The sequence below is a fragment of the Hylobates moloch genome, unplaced genomic scaffold (genome assembly GCF_009828535.3).
Source record: "Hylobates moloch isolate HMO894 unplaced genomic scaffold, HMol_V3 SCAFFOLD_4, whole genome shotgun sequence".
In the NCBI taxonomy this organism is placed as follows: domain Eukaryota; kingdom Metazoa; phylum Chordata; class Mammalia; order Primates; family Hylobatidae; genus Hylobates; species Hylobates moloch.
The window spans coordinates 63,849,675-63,866,422 of NW_026652279.1; the positions used below are offsets into that span (position 1 = coordinate 63,849,675).

The 16,748-nt window shown below is 34.8% G+C and overlaps 1 protein-coding gene across 4 annotated transcripts in view; it reads right to left on the bottom strand.

Annotated features, from left to right (window-relative positions):
* EPHA6 (EPH receptor A6) overlaps positions 1 to 16,748 on the bottom strand; it is a 960,796-nt gene that overhangs the window by 95,169 nt on the left and 848,879 nt on the right. For 3 of the 4 annotated variants that reach the window (XM_032150357.2, XM_032150356.2, XM_058437624.1), the window contains one exon: positions 14,684 to 14,893. In XM_032150357.2, coding sequence (XP_032006248.1) covers positions 14,684 to 14,893 — 210 coding nt within the window. Of the gene's footprint in view, positions 1 to 7,028; positions 7,124 to 9,095; positions 9,276 to 14,683; positions 14,894 to 16,748 lie in introns of those variants that run through there. The other variant, XM_058437625.1, reaches the window with a different exon arrangement.

Below are 16,748 nucleotides of genomic sequence, written 5' to 3' on the forward strand. Positions count from 1 at the left end.
GACAGAAGAGAATTTGCAGTGGAAACTACTGGGGAAGAAGGAGGATTTGATTGTGGGACAGGCACTTTCCCCAAACATTGTTACTGCAATGGCTAACTGACATAGTCTCCCATGGAATAGCCGTGTGACTTGTGTAAATCATTTCTTTGGGCCTCAATTTCCTCATCTAGAGAAACAAACAAACAAAAAACCCCAAAACATACACAAAAAACATATATATGTATGTGTGTATATATATAAAATATATAGTATATAATATATATATTTTCTCCAAGCACATCTATTGCCACGAGCTATCCCAAGTATCTTCACCACTCTTCATTTTCTTTCTTTACCGGCATACACCAAGACACCATCATTTCCTGTCTAGGGTTGTGCAAATGGATCTCTTTGCTATCTCTCTCCCCTCCCCTCTGTAAATCAATCTCAACATACAGCCAGAATGAGCTCTTTAGAACACAAATCATATATCACCCTCTGCTTAAAATTTTCCAATGGCTTCCTTTTGTAGGTAGATTATAATTTCTACTCTTTTCCATGACCTTTGAGTTCCTACAGCATCTGGCTCTTCTTTCTTTGTTTCCTTAACACTGTCCCCTACCTCTCAGAGTGTCAACCATCCTGGCTTTATTCCTAGTTTTAAAATATGCCAAGCTTGTTCTCATCTTAGGAGCTACATTTGTTTTTCTCTCATCTTTGAAGATTCTGACTTCAAATCTTTTCCTGGCTGGTACCCTTACAATTTTCAGGTCTTACTTCAAAGGTGACAACCTTATTAAATAAATATTTACTGGCCATGTCTTTCAAGGTAGCTTCTCACTTTTATTTTTTGTTATATATCCAATATTTATCACTATCTGAGATCTTTTAAAAATTATTTTTTATTTCTGCCATCCTCAAGACTGTAAACTGTATGAAGAAGGCTTATTTATTGGAATATGTTCAGTGACTAGAACAGTACCTACTAAAACAGTAGGTACTCACAGATTTGTTGTACAGAATCTCAGATTGTAATTACTTATCCAATAGCATGATTATTTAATGTTTTCTCCCCAGTGCTTTTTCAGCTTTATTGAATATAATTGACAAAAAATTACCTATATATAAGATATAAAATTTGATGTTTTTAATATACATTGTGAAATCATAACCACAATCAAGCTAGGTAACGTATTTATCACCTCACATATTTACCTTTATTTTTTAAAATTTCTGGTGAGAACACTTAAGATCTACCCTCTTAACAGATTTCTAGCATACAATATGGTATTGTTAACTTTAGTATTGTGGATTAGCTCTCCAGAAATATTCATCCTAACTAAAACTTTGTACCCTTTGGCCAACATCTTCCTACTTCCCTCTCCCTGCAGCTCTTGGCAACAACCATTCTACTTTGCTTCTATGAGACTATTTTAGATTCTACATATAAATGAGATCATGTTGTATTTGTCTCTCTGATTCTGGATTATGTCATTTAGCATAATGTCCTCTAGGTTCATCTATGTTTTGCAAATGGCAGGATTTTCTTCTTTTTGGGGGCTGAATGATAATTCGCACACCACATTTTCTTTATCCATTCATTCATCAAGAAATATTTAGGTTGTTTTTATATCTTGGCTATTTTGAATAATGATGCAGCACACACAGGAGCACAGAATCTCTTCAAGATACTGATTTCATTTCCTTTGATTATATACCTAGAAGTGGGATTGCTGAATCATATGGTAATTCTATCTTTAATTTTCTGAGGAACTTCAAGTCTGTTTTCCATGATAGCTGTACCAATTTACATTACCATGCACAATGTGCAAGGGTTCACTTTCCCCTGTATCTTCACCACCACTTGCTATTTTTTGTCTTTTTGATAATCACCATTCTAACAGGTATGAGGTGATACCTTATTGCACTTTTATTTGCATTTCCATGATGATTAGTGATGTTGACTGCCTTTTCATATACCTGTTGGCCATTTGTATGTCTTCTTCTGAGAAATACCTATTCAGATCTTTTGCCCATGTTTAACCAGGTTATTATTATTATTATTATTGAGTTGTATGAGTTCCTCACATATTTTGCATATTAATTCCTTATCAGAAAACTATGGTTTGCAAGTATTTTCTCTCATTCTGCAGGTTGTTTTTCATTTTGTTGATTGTTTCCTTTGTTATTCAGAAGCTTTTTAGTTTGATGCAATCATACTTGTCTATTTTTCCTTTTGAGACTAAGCACTTTTATCCCACTGCCTAACTTAGTGACTAATAATATTAAGAATATATGTAAAATGAATAAATTATGATTATTGGGGCCCCAAACTAACTGTATGTTTATAGTATCCTTATACCTAGTTAGTTTTTGTGATTGTGGGGACACATTACTTAAACTCCTCATTTTATTATTTTTCAATTTATGTTATCTATTAATATGGAAGTTTTCATATTTGTTGATTACTATATCAGGTAGAATGTCTTCAGATGCAAGTCATAGAGTCATAATACCCAATACTCAGATGCTTAAGCAAATAAAACACTTAATTAAATTACAAATAAAAAACAGGAGTAAGTTTCTGTTTTGATGCAGAAATTCAGCAATTTCATCTGAGATCCAGGCTCTTTAGATCTTCCTACTTGGCCATCCTCAGCATTGTGTTTAACTCCTTAGGCTTGCTGCCTCATGTCTGCAAGAGGGCTGTCACAGCTCCAAGCGTTATGTCCTCCCAAAACCATATTCAAAGCAATAACAAAAGTGAAAGGGCCAGTACTAGAAAGCTCCCCACTCAAACCTATTTTTGATAGATTTCAACTAGAAATTTTCCCAGAAATTCCACATCTCACTTCTATTATATTTAAGTGACCAGTCAAAGTGTAAAACTTAAGTGTCCAAGGATAGTGGTATAACTATAACTGACATATAAATCCTGATTTATTTCTTGGATCTGAGCTCATTGCAAACATCCAAATTTCAATGTTTCATTAGCCAGGAAGAAATAACAAGAGAGGTTGAATGGGCAGCCAATAGGTTCTGTTGCAAACAGCATAAATAACTGGTAATGTTTTCACTTTATTTGCCATTGATGTGAAGCTTTTTACACTGGGAATAAGTAAGCTTTCCCATAAAGATTTCATGTGGTTTGTCTGGTATTTATCATGTTTTTCTTCTTAGCTGTTTACTGTTGAAGGACAAAAGCATTCTTTTCACATCAGAGATGAAACTAGCGATTAAGCATTAGTTATGACTTTATTTCCTCTGTTGATATCTTTGAAACTCTAGATTTAATGTCAGCAGGTATGTTCTTTTAAGTGGGAGCAAAACATGGAGTATGCATTGACATAAAGAGAGGAAAAATAGACACTTGGGACTACTAGATGGGGGTGGGGTTAGGGTTGAAAACTACCTCTTGGGTTCTATGCTCACTACCTGGGTGGTGGGATCATTCATACACCAAACTTTAGTGACACTAGTGACACACAATTTACCCACGTAACAAACCTGCACATGTATCCCCTGAACCTAAAAAAAAAAGTTAAAAAAACATGAAGTCAGCATGTTTGTGTACAGTTTTACTTTGTCTTTTTTTCTGTACAAGCAAGATGGGCCAATGACATTTTACTCTCTGCTTGCTGGACATGTGCTGATTGATCTTTCTCAGTAAATCAATGTAGTCTGGGTTTGTTCTAAAATCATGGGAACAGGGAGAGTTTCTCTGAATTAGACAATGCTGAATGTTGCTAACACACGAACAAACAGCACTTGGCATTTCATGAGATTCTTAATCATCAAACTGTACGGAAAATATCTTGAGAACTGTGACTGGCATTTTATTATTCCTCACTGATTAGCACTTAGGTTAGAAGGACTAGATGTATTGCAGATACTTATAAATATTAAAATATTATGTATTCTGTGATTTTATAAATCATTTTTATTGGATCTTATCCAGGCTATAGATATCCTTTTGTGTTCAATATGCTTTTAGAGAATTTCCCCCTCTGCTTGTGAATTTTCTTGTCTGCTTGTGAATATCCTAACCCATCATTGTAAGTGCTTTGGCCTTTGCTACATTTGCTTCTTTCTATTACAGATTTTTCATTGCTTTTGCAATATATTAAAGATCATTTTAGGTTTATAGATTGGTGGGTTGTGATTAACAATGATATCAGAGAAGAAATGAATGTAATTGTGCTAAAAACAATGTTCTTATAATTTCAATCACTTTCTTTCTACCTATTTCTTATTGGTTTTATCATCAGCAATTAATAAAGAAGCCATTAAGTAGTATATTACTGTAGGTGTTGAGAAGCTTTCAAAAATGTAAAAGATAAAATTTCTTGCTCACCACAAATCTATAGGAAATGTTATCTTAGGACAAAATTGAAATAAAACAACTACTTGTAAGTGACACACCAAATCTTGAGTGCTGAAAAGAAAGTTGGAGTTTCTCAGCATTCTCTTGTGTTAAATAATGATGACTTCCCAGGTCTATGTCTTAGAGTCCTCTCCTTTTTTTTTTTTTTTTTTTTTTTTTAAGATGGAGTCTTGCACTGTCGCCCAGGCTGGAATGCAGTGGCGCGATCTCAGCTCACTGCAACCTCTGCCTCCCAGGTTCAAGCAATTCTCCTGCCTCAGCCTCCCGAGTAGAGTCCTCTTCTTTAACACACATATTGAAGAGACAAAAGGCTTATTACATGTAAGAAGGCCTTCTTGTTTTTGTTTTTTAGGTTCTTTTTTGTACGTGCTTTGTACAAATAAAATATAGAAGTTTTCTCAAAGCTTGGCTTGCCTTCTTAATAGTATATATGACTGAGCCAGATGGATCTATTTTCAAAATTTTGGATGTAGCTACTATTTCATCAGTCATTTTATCCTTTGTGTATGATAATCTTAAAATCCTTTTCATTTGTTTTACTAAAAATCACTCTGTAATGACCACAAACTGTTGTTTCCTAAGCTTCATAGATGAGGGTTTTTCAGGAAATAATTCTTTATGCAGTAATTTCCTTTGGTATTGTATTAATCCCCACTTTCCATCATATGCTTAACATCTGCCATTGTCAGTTCACCTAAGCACTATATTTCATAAAATTTCATGCCCTTCTGAAACTACCATCCCAGACAAGTACCGTTAAGATTTTGGGTCTCTATGTCTGTGATCCAAGCTGATGATTATGGTGTTCACACCTCAAACAGTTATTGGAGAAGACTCTTACCATGCATTTAGCACATATTCTCTCTCATTTGTTACGTTTGTTGCTCTTTCATCTCCATTGTGGTGGATTTGCTTTCTGACAAATGGGCTCAAGATGTGGAGACTAGTAATTTTTAAGAATATATGTTTTGTATTGGATGATTAGAATATCCTTTACAAAAAGTTTATTGAAAAAGGTATATAAAAACTGTCAGATTTTCTCTTCATGAATTAATCTATCAAACATTTGCTGGATCAAGAGTACTGTTTTCCTGTGAATTTAGGAAACCTAGTATTGGCACATCGATTTCTTCCTCGTTGGCGAATTATAATGGTCAATACATTTGACTGGTTTTGATTGACTACTAGCATAGTATCTATCATAGAACTATTTTGTGTGTGTGTGTGTGTGTGTGTGTGTGTGTGTGTGTGAATAGTCATTTTGTTGTTTTTTCCCAAGTGGCATAGCTCCTTTCTTACAGATGAATTTGGTTTATCCAGCTTGGATTTTTATTGTTTTTCACTTTTCCAAGGTTTATTTATCACCTTTTTAAATGAACAATAAGTTAAATCTTCACATCATAGCATTCTGATAACGTTATTTTTCTCACTTTTCTTTATTCTTATGTGGCTGAATTTAGGTTTGCCTAAAAAAAGTGCCGTTTCCTTTATTTGAATTTCCCAGTGAATTCTCTGAAGGAGCTTGTTCTTAAATTCTATTTATGCTGCTATATGTAGCTTTTTCTATGTTAGTAGATTATATGGTTTGGTTGTGTCCCCACCCAAATCTCACCTTGAGTTGTAATAATCCCCATGTGTCAAGGGTGGGGCCGGGTGGAGATAACTGAATCATGGGGTGGTTTCCCCCATACTGTGGTCGTGGTAGTGACCATCATGAGGTGTGATGGTTTTATAAGTGGGAGTTCCCCTGCAAATGCTCTCTCTTGCCTGTCACCATGTAAGACGTGACTTTGCTCCTCCTTCACTTCTGTCATGATTGTGAGGCCTCCCCAGCCATATGGAACTGTGAGCCAATTAAACCTCTATCCTTTATAAATCACCCGGTCTCAGATATGTCTTTATTAGCAGCGTGAAAACAGACTAACACAGTTGGTTTCATGATTTTCTACCTAAGTGCCTGTTTTGTGCCTAAAGCAGTCAAACCCCCTCCATTTTTAGCTTGGTCAAGCCTTAAAGAAAAATTGAGTATAAATTTTTAGCTTGGTCAAGCCTTAAAGAAAAATTGAGTATAAATAATTTTTCAGCTTAGACCCAGTTGAACTAGGGTAGAGTTAGAGTAAAATGCATTTTACCACATATTGTATCTTATCACAGTGTCAGCCCCACCACCAGTGACTTGATGACAGAGAATCCTATGGTTGAATTTCAATGGATAAAGTTTTATTCTTTAGAATCCAAGAAATCAGTAACATTTTTCCGTGTGAGTTCTTTTATTCAGTGCATTTGTTATTATATAATTGTAATTGAAACCTTTAATTTTTTTTTCTTGCTGCAAACTTTTTACACCAACCCTTTAATTTAAGAGACAAAGTGAGTGAAAGTTCTGAGTATGTTTTACTAAAAGGTTAAGCATGATCTCCAGACAAATCTCATTTACTCATGTTAATGAAAGTACTTAAAGGCAGATCTCACTTGTGTTAAAATATTTATTCTTAAAGTTCTTAAAGTTGGACATGTTCAAGGCTTAAAAATTAACTTCAAAAGTCAAGCCAATTCACAAACACCTAAATTAGGTGAAGGAGAATCTCTCCCAACTTTAAAATACACATTAAATACCTTCCCCTCATGCTGCTTCATTATTTTTTATAATTATCTCCATGTTGGGTGTAGGCTATGTCTTCTTAGATGGATAGAAAATTTGACTTTTCTCAGAATTTATGGAGAATAGCAGAGGTTAAGTGTTAGAGTTTGGAAGAGGTCCTATGAATGCAAAGTAAACAGAATTAAGATGTTAACAGAACTGTACTTATGCAGATTATATATTGCCAATAATGAGGCTCTGTATTTCAACAAAGAAAGTATTTCTACTGAATTGCTGCTGTCAAAGAAACAAAACCAAAATTTGCCATGGATAACACAAAATCGATGCAATTGAAAGTTAAAATCAAGGACTCATAAAATTTTTAACGAGTATTGTAATAAATGATTCTTCTAATTTGCTTTGATCTTTAAAATAAAAGAAGTTTACTCATGAGAATTTTTTTAAAAATTTGAACATTTTCTGCCATTATATTTTAAATGAAACTTATCTCTTAAAATGGATGAGTGTGCACCATAATATATCTTTTAATGTTCTTTTTAGGTAAATAGGACCTCATTTCCATAATTGAGAGCAAAGAGGCTTAGCATTTTCAATGTAAGTTTAAGACGGGGTTGCCTAGCAATATTCAAATGAGAGAGTCCCTCCTCTGGAACTAGTTATAAAACAGTTGTCCATGTGAATGTGTGTCAAACTCAGAAAAGGCAGTGATTTCTTAGCACCTAAATTATAACCAGACAGGAGACCATGTAATCAGATGGAAACAATGTGCACTGTCAGTAACTTTTATGCAGATTAATTTAGCCACATAACACTTATTATATAAGTATTGTTAGGTGCGGACCCTAATCATTCACTAATCTCTCATAAGTGCTTTGTAATCTCGTCATAGAATTGGCATGTAAAAACAAGGCCTCAGTTCTCATCTAAATCCTATTTCTGTGCATTTATTTCCTTCTGTCTTGGCCTGCAATACACATTTCTTGGTTTTCATGCCATTATCAGATCTTAAAGTTCCTTTGAAAAGGCTTGATGTATTTTAGTTCAGGGCTTACATGCTATACCAGAAAAATCTTCTGCTACAACTCTTGCTGCCTTTCATGCTGTGCTGTCGACTCTTGGTGTCCATACAATATATGAGTTTTATTATATGCCTTATTTGGTTACTCTTGGTCTTATTCCTGTGTAGCCATTTATCTGTTCTCAATAATCCCTTTATTTTTGGTTAGTGGTGCAGTAGAGTTCTTTGAGTGGCCTCGGACCAACCCAGCTCTCTTTGCTTTCTTGCTTATAGTTCTGAAGAATAACAGTAGAATGTGCTGGGAATGCAATATCCTCAGATAGGGAGGAACTGGCTGAAACCTGTCCCTCCTAGGAAATTGAATAGCTTGAGTTAGGAAGGAACTGCTTGGGACAGCCAAGTTTTGTTCCTCTCTTCCCTGGAAGCAGGATGCCCTTTACAACTTTGCCCAGTATGTCATGTGGCCCCTGAAGTACATAATCCAGAGTGGACTGCCTTTCAGGGTCCCTCAGCTGTGAAAGTGGGGCATTCATATCAAGACTACATCTTTCCTGTTCAGCTTTCTTCAGCCTTGGAGGAACCACACACAGTGGATCCAAGACTTCTGTCCCTTGCTAATTATCTATAAGAAGTAAACCCATTTCACATAACTTGTGAATATGTTTGCTTTCACTGGATTTTGGCAATTAGGTAACCAGTGCATGGTGGACCTACACAGTAGCCCAGGATGCAGTGGGCATAAGTACATACGGACTCCCGTTTCTGGTGGTTGGCATAGTGATGATTGATCTTTGCTATTTTCCTCATGGAATGGGAGTCCTTTTTTGGGACTGATAATTAGTGAAGTTGTTTCACAATTGGCCCTCCAAAGAATAGTGCCTGAAATATGGTAGCTCTATAATAAACTGTGTAAAGTACACAGTGAATGAATATGTCAGACCTAGAACACGGCATGCAAAACACTCAAGTTGAAGAAGAAAATGTTAGAATTTCTACTTATATTTAGGTGTAAATCTCATTCTTCATTTACTTTAGTGTATTTTGAAATGTGGACAATACTGTCTTATATATTACATGTATACGATTTTTAAATGGGGCTCTGAAAGACTCACTGTTGGAGGGTAATCTCTCTTGTCACATTGCTTTCTGGCTCCCATGGCCCTTCTGCTTCTCTTCCACATGAGGACCAGTCCAGTACCATAACCAGAGCTGGGCTCGCACTGCTCACACAATCTTTCCAGACCGTCTTCTTTAACCAGTTCTGATTGCTCTTTGTTGTGATTTGTGGGTCTCTAAATTGGCAAAGTCATTTTAATGGAAAATGTCTATTCTGCCCCTATTTTGATTAGAAAAGGATAGCTTCCATGTAGCATACTGTTCTAAGGATATTTTTTTCTTGAAGATTACAAACCTCTCCCCGACAACTGCCTCACAAAACCCAACCTTTATCTATCACGTCTCTTTTTTTTTTTTTTTTTTAATTATACTTTAGGTTTTAGGGTACATGTGCACAATGTGCAGGTTTGTTACATATGTATCCATGTGCCATGTTGATTTCCTGCACCCATTAGCTCGTCATTTAGCATTAGGTATATCTCCTAATGCTGTCCCCGCCCCCCCCACCCCCCACCCCACAACAGTACCCGGAATGTGATGTTCCCCTTCCTGTGTCCATGAGTTCTCATTGTTCAATTCCCACCTATGAGTGAGAACATGCGGTGTTTGGTTTTTTGTCCTTGCGATAGTTTACTGAGAATGATGTTTTCCAGTTTCATCCATATCCCTACAAAGGACACGAACTCATCATTTTTTATGGCTGCATAGTATTCCATGGTGTATATGTTCCACATTTTCTTAATCCAGTCTATTGTTGTTGGACATTTGGGTTGGTTCCAAGTCTTTGCTATTGTGAATAGTGCCGCAATAAACATACGTGTGCATGTGTCTTTATAGCAGCATGATTTATACTCCTTTGGGTATATACCCAGTAATGGGATGGCTGGGTCAAATGGTATTTCTAGTTCTAGATCCCTGAGGAATCACCACACTGACTTCCACAATGGTTGAACCAGTTTACAGTCCCACCAATAGTGTAAAAGTGTTCCTATTTCTCCACATCCTCTCCAGCACCTGTTGTTTCCTGATTTTTTAATGATGGCCATTCTAACTGGTGGGAGATGGTATCTCACTGTGGTTTTGATTTGCATTTCTCTGATGGCTAGTGATGATGAGCATTTCTTCATGTGTTTTCTGGCTGCATAAATGTCTTCTTTTGAGAAGTGTCTGTTCATGTCCTTTGCCCACTTTTTGATGGGGTTGTTTGTTTTTTTCTTGTAAATTTGTTTAAGTTCATTGTAGATTCTGTATATTAGCCCTTTGTCAGATGAGTAGGTTGCAAAAATTTTCTCCCATTCTGTAGGTTGCCTGTTCACTCTGATGGTAGTTTCTTTTGCTGTGCAGAAGCTCTTTAGTTTAATGAGATCCCATTTGTCAATTTTGGCTTTTGTTGCCATTGCTTTTGGTGTTTTAGACATGAAGTCCTTGCCCACGCCTATGGCCTGAATGGTATTGCCTAGGTTTTCTTGTAGGATTTTAATGGTTTTAGGTCTAACATTTAAGTCTTTAATCCATCTTGAATTAATTTTTGTATAAGGTGTAAGGAAGGGATCCAGTTTCAGCTTTCTACGTATGGCTAGCCAGTTTTCCCAGCACCATTTATTAAATAGGGAATGCTCATGGGTTGGAAGACTCAATATCGTGAAAATGGCCATACTGCCCAAAGTAATTTATAGATTCAATGCCATCCCCATCAAGCTACCAATGACTTTCTTCACAGAATTGGAAAAAACTACTTTAAAGTTCATATGGAACCAAAAAAGAGCCCGCATTGCCAAGTCAATCCTAAGCCAAAAGAACAAAGCTGGAGGCATCACGCTACCTGACTTCAAACTATACTACAAGGCTACAGTAACCAAAACAGCATGGTACTGGTACCACAACAGAGATATAGATCAATGGAACAGAACAGAGCCCTCAGAAATGATGCCGCATATCTACAACTATTTGATCTTTGACGTCTCCTTGTTTTTAAGCCCACACAGCCTCTCTTTCTTCCAAATCCTTCCTGACACAGATTATAAAAAACATATACAAATAATGAGCAAATAGCAATTATTATAGTTAACACAGCAAGATAAAAAAAGTCAAAATCATCTAAGGTAAAATTTATGTTCAAAGAAAGTTATATATAGATACAACTTAAAAAATTGAATTATACATAAAATATATACATATCAAGGGAGTTTTCTCTTTAAAGTTATTTTCATGCAGATGTTTTTATAAAACAAAGAATCCTTTTCATATAAATGACCATTCTTCCTCTGTATTTTATTATACAGGGTTTGCTTGAATTGACGCATATCTTCAGTAGGCAGGTTTCTAACTATTTCATTCTTTTTAAGAGGAAATGTGAAAAGTATTTGGGGGCTTAGAACATTCATAGAAAGCTCTAAAATTTATAAACAAAGTTTTGACAGAATGCCAATGATCATTTGGCATTATCTTGCCTTTGAGACAGAATATCTGTCTATTATAATTTTGTTATAATAGAATATCTTCTGTTATAATTTTGCTTTGTAATCTAATACCATTAGCCAGGTCATCTCTAATAGGGATTCTCTGTCTTGATTAACAGCATCACCATTTAGCCAGTTGTTCAATCTAGAAATATTAGTGCCACCTTTAAATCCTCCTTCTTCCTTACAATTAATATCCAATTAGTTATTAAATCATAATGAACATATAATGAACAACATATGTTAGTTTATGTTATTTCTCTCCCCTCCTCTTTATTCCAGCTGTCATTGCCCTAATTAAAGCCATATGACCATTCTGGTTTATTGCAATAACGCCTAACTGGTCTGTCTGCTACTAGTCCTCCTGTGCTTCAAACTCTCCTTCCTTTCTTCACACTGTTTCAATAATAATATCTTTTTTTTTTTTTTTGGAAAAGGAGTTTCACTCTTGTTGACCAGGCTGGAGTTCAATGGCATGATCTCGGTTCACTGCAACCTCCGCCTCCCGCGTTCAAGTGATTCTCCTGCCTCAGCCTCACGAGTAGGTTGGGATTACAGGCATGTGCCACCACGCCTGGCTAATTTTTTTTTTTTTTTTGTATTTTTAGTAGAGATGGGGTTTCTCCATATTGCTCAGGCTGGTCTCTAGATTCCGACCTCAGGTGATCTGCCTGCCTCAGCTTCCCAAAGTGCTGGGATAACAGGCACGAGCCACCGCACCCAGCCCCAATAATATCTTCTAAGACGTGCATCTATTTTTGTTATTTCCTGTTTAAATAAATCAGTGTCTGTCTCCTAGTTGCTATACAAAAACCTTCCAATTTCTTGGAGTGCCACTGAGGTACCTTTACCATTATTCCAGGAAAATTGGCCCCTCCATTGCCCCGGCCCCAAATTTTCATCGATAGGCCCATTCACTTTTTTGCATTTCCATGTCTTTTTTCTTTCTTCTTCCTCCATCTGGACTACCTTTCCTCCACCTGTCAGCCTAATAAATTCTCCTAAGATTTGGTTCAAATTTTGACCTTTTCTGAAGCCTTCTTCAACCTTTGCTTTTTGGTACTTCTATACTTATTTTTAAGACTCCCATAACAATACTTAATGTATTGAATTGCAAGGCAGCATGAGCCTTCTAACCTACCAAAATATAAAGTCTTTAAAAGCAAGAGCTTTACTATTTTAAGTGCTGAATGTCCATGTTCATTATAAAGTCAATCCTCTGAACAGTAAGTAGTTCTGAGACTTAAAAAAAAATTGATTATATTATTTGCCATTTAATTGATACCTTCTAAACTCAGAGACTTATTTCTTAATTAAGACATAATCTACAGCTTTTCAAAGGCAGTTTTTAAAGTGTGAATATTCTGGTTACCTAATTTGCTATTTAAGTTTGGGGTCCAATCTAAATTTTAAACAGCACTGTCCTAGGCCTCCTAGTCTTTATAATCACATAAGACAGAAAATGCCTAGAGTCTGGCTGTTAAATTTGATGTAACAAAACTTACATATGCATAAAAATTTCAGTTATCTGCCAATTTCATCAGTATCTTACATTTAATTATAAGCTTACCATTTTAAAAAGCAGTTAAAATATTATTTTATTAAATTTCAAGTCTATTTATATAGGCTTACTGCCACAAAGAGTCTAGTAATTTCTCATCATATTTTATTCTTTTGGTAGATTGTATTTGTTGCAATTTTTATAAATATTACATTTTGAATATTTGTATAACACTTTTAAACATTATTCAGCATTAGAAATAATGTGCTTAATGGAAAAATTTTATATTCATTGTTATATAACTTCAAAAGTTATTTTAAGTTATAAATTTGTAAAGATAAAAGAAAATAAAGACCTTGAGAAAAATGAAAATAATTATGATATTTTCCAATTTAAAAATGGAGTTGAAAATACTGCTTTTTCTAAACTGAACAAATTGTTTTCAGAACTGACAGACTTTTATTTTTATGAAGCATTTTGGTCAAATTAAAAGATCTAATAGATACTGCTGCACTGCTACTTTATATATCAGACAATGAGAGGTTAATTTATTTTCCTTAGAACTATACTTCTTTGTTGAAGAAACTGTGAAAAATACCATTGTTAAATTAATAGAGAACATTTCTACAAAGCAAATGTAGTTAGGCATAACATATTCCATTCACAATATTAAACTTGCATTTTATTCTGGAGTAACTGAATACAGCAAAATTTCAAAAAAACTCACAGAGCATGAAATAAAAAAGAACTCAATAATGAAGTTGCATCTTTTAAAATAATGTGTAAAGTGAGAAAATGAGAATATAATAAAAATCTTTTGAGTAGCTTTAATGACTTATTTTTCATTGAAACTGACTGCCAAATGGGTTAATGGTGAAGGTTTGTTTAAAAAATAACAGAATATAACTTTATGAATTAGTAGCTTGAAGATAGCACAACAGAGACTTTGAGATCAAATTCCTCAGAACAACAACCAAAGAGATCAATGAAATGAATTGGTTTAGGACAGTCAGAAATATTTACACTATTCATAGGACAAATTGAAGTGATATAATTTGTGGATGACAGTTTGGTTCTAAAGTTTTAAATTTGCATTTCTGCTCACATTTTCTCCAAGTATCATTTAGGAAAAGGTTTACAGTATACTTGTATATCTCCAAAGAAACCCATATTGTTCATTATAAGTATGATCAGATCATTCAAAAACATTTGGAAAAAAAGTCATTTTATAATCACTGGTTCCTCACTATTACTGAGGTAGTAATTAATTCTGCCATTTAGATACACAGAACTCTAATTAAAGAAAATTATTAAATCATCAAAGATACTTCAGCCCATGTTATAACATCCAGTCAAGACATGGACGTTAAGCATGATGTTAAAGTCTCAGGACAATGAAAGAAAGAAAACAGTCAAATATGAAAGTTTTTGTTTTCTTTTTTGTTGTTGTTGTTGTTATAAACTAGACACTCAAAGCAAATACTTCTCAATTAAATAGTGATATCAAATTAGCAAAGTAATAAATATAAGCAGAAAATTAGGAAGGCAGAAACAGAATTACTCTAATAACATTAAAAACAAGAAAAGTAAACAAACTATATTAGGAAAGGGCATATAAACTTACAGTTGTCGTATAAGCAGCTTCTGGATCATCTTCCAGCACTCTGGAGAGACCAAAATCAGAAACTTTGCATACTAAGTTGCTATTGACCAGTATATTCCGAGCCGCTAGGTCTCGATGAACATAACCCATATCAGAAAGATACTTCATGCCCGACGCAATGCCTCGGAGCATTCCGACCAACTGGATGACTGTGAAGTGGCCATCATGCTTCTGCAAGAGAATCACAATTGTGTAAATTGATTTATTTTAATGCAGTGTGTGTGCGTGTGTATTAAATAAGATCCTTACATTTATTTTTATTGGATCAAATGAAGATAAGCATCAACTTTGGTGATCATTGACTATATTCATAAGGAAAAGTAATAATTTGTTTGACATTTAAAGAAAAGGGAAAATCTAACTGGAAGTAGTGAAGGACAACTAAACAAAGGACAGAAGGAAATCAACCAAATAAACTCTCAGGACAAAATTATTTCAAAAGCTTAGGTAATAGGAGAGAACTAAAGTGAAATAAAGTAAGAGCAAAGGCTGCCAAAAAAAAGGCTACCAAACAAATAGAATCCACTTTCCATAGTTGTGAGCTTTGAACCAGCTGTACAGCTGGGTAGAAGGGCAGCAAAACCTAGGACTGGATAAAACCCGTGTGATAACTGGAGATACTGTGAAAAATAGTAGTCAGGCCAGGTGACTCAGGAAAAAAAAAAAGGGATGGTATAAACAAGAAACAAGTATAGGAAAGCAGCAGAAGAATGAAGAAAGCACAAGCAAACAGAAAATAAAGAAATTTTTCCATTTTTATCATTATATAGGGAAGATAGAAAAGTTGTTAGCAATTGACAGAAAAATGAGACTATTTTAGCTCCTGATTGGAAGGATTAAATTAAATGATGTGGAGAATGAGTCAGGCATGGTATTAGTATCAATCCCATCCAAGTAATCAATCCCACCTTATTCCCTCCACCTTGATTTTAAAATAATGTTTTCATTTTCAAGAGTTAACAAATATCCAATTGTTATTTGAGCAAAATGTATGCACCAACAAGACCAGATACAAATAGTATACAAATAGTACCCTTGAAATTAGAGGAAATAAAAATAAAAATATTTTAAGTGTGAAAAATAATGCATATTATTCTACCTAGTTATTTGGAGATTGTCTTTAATGGAGTTATAGAGCAATATGAAAAATTCTTTTTTTTACACATCAGGCAACATTTATTTATGAATGATATTAAAAATGAATATCTAGCAGTAGATTGTAGGGCTATATTACTTTATGTGCTACATTAGAAGCACAAATAAGAGAAACTTGAAAACTTCAAAAGTTAAAGCAGTTTTTATGAATACATATCTGATTTCAAACCATAGTGCAGCTTCAGGACACAGATGATCTGACCCTAGCTGTCATGGTAACACAGTCTCCTATACAATGATGATTAATTGTTCAGGTAAATGAATAAGCTTATACTACAAATGGAATAAACTTTGCCTTGCTCTGTCAACTTATCTCTCTGATAGCTCTCTGATAATATCTCCCAACTCAAGTGCAGAGTAAGGGAAAGAACCCTCTCTTAAGAAAACACTCTTACAGCAAGAATATCCATTTAAGCCGGCACTTCTGTATAATTAATGTATAAAGGATGACCTAGCAAAGAAAATCTTTGGTGTTATTAGCTCTTTATGTTTCAAATCCATTTTCTTAGACAGTACACTATTAGATGAAATCTGCCTCTTCTATCATGTACACTACCTACCACTCTTCTATTTGGAATCTTGAAACCTTTGAGTGGAATTGAAAGTACAAGTTCTTTCGACCTAAAATGAAGTACACTGAAGTTTAAAAGTTGGCTTTTTTACCTATTCAAAAATGGAGTTGCCTCCTATCATAATTCTTGTCAAGCAGAATTTTAAAGTAGTAGTGAATGTTAATGGGGCACCTGAAAACTCGAGTGTCTGTTTCCTTATCTACACGATGAGAATAGAGTCATCTAACTCAGAATTGCAGGGAGAATCATGTATAAAGCAGACAGCACAGCTCCTCACTTAATTTAATAATAGTTAGTCC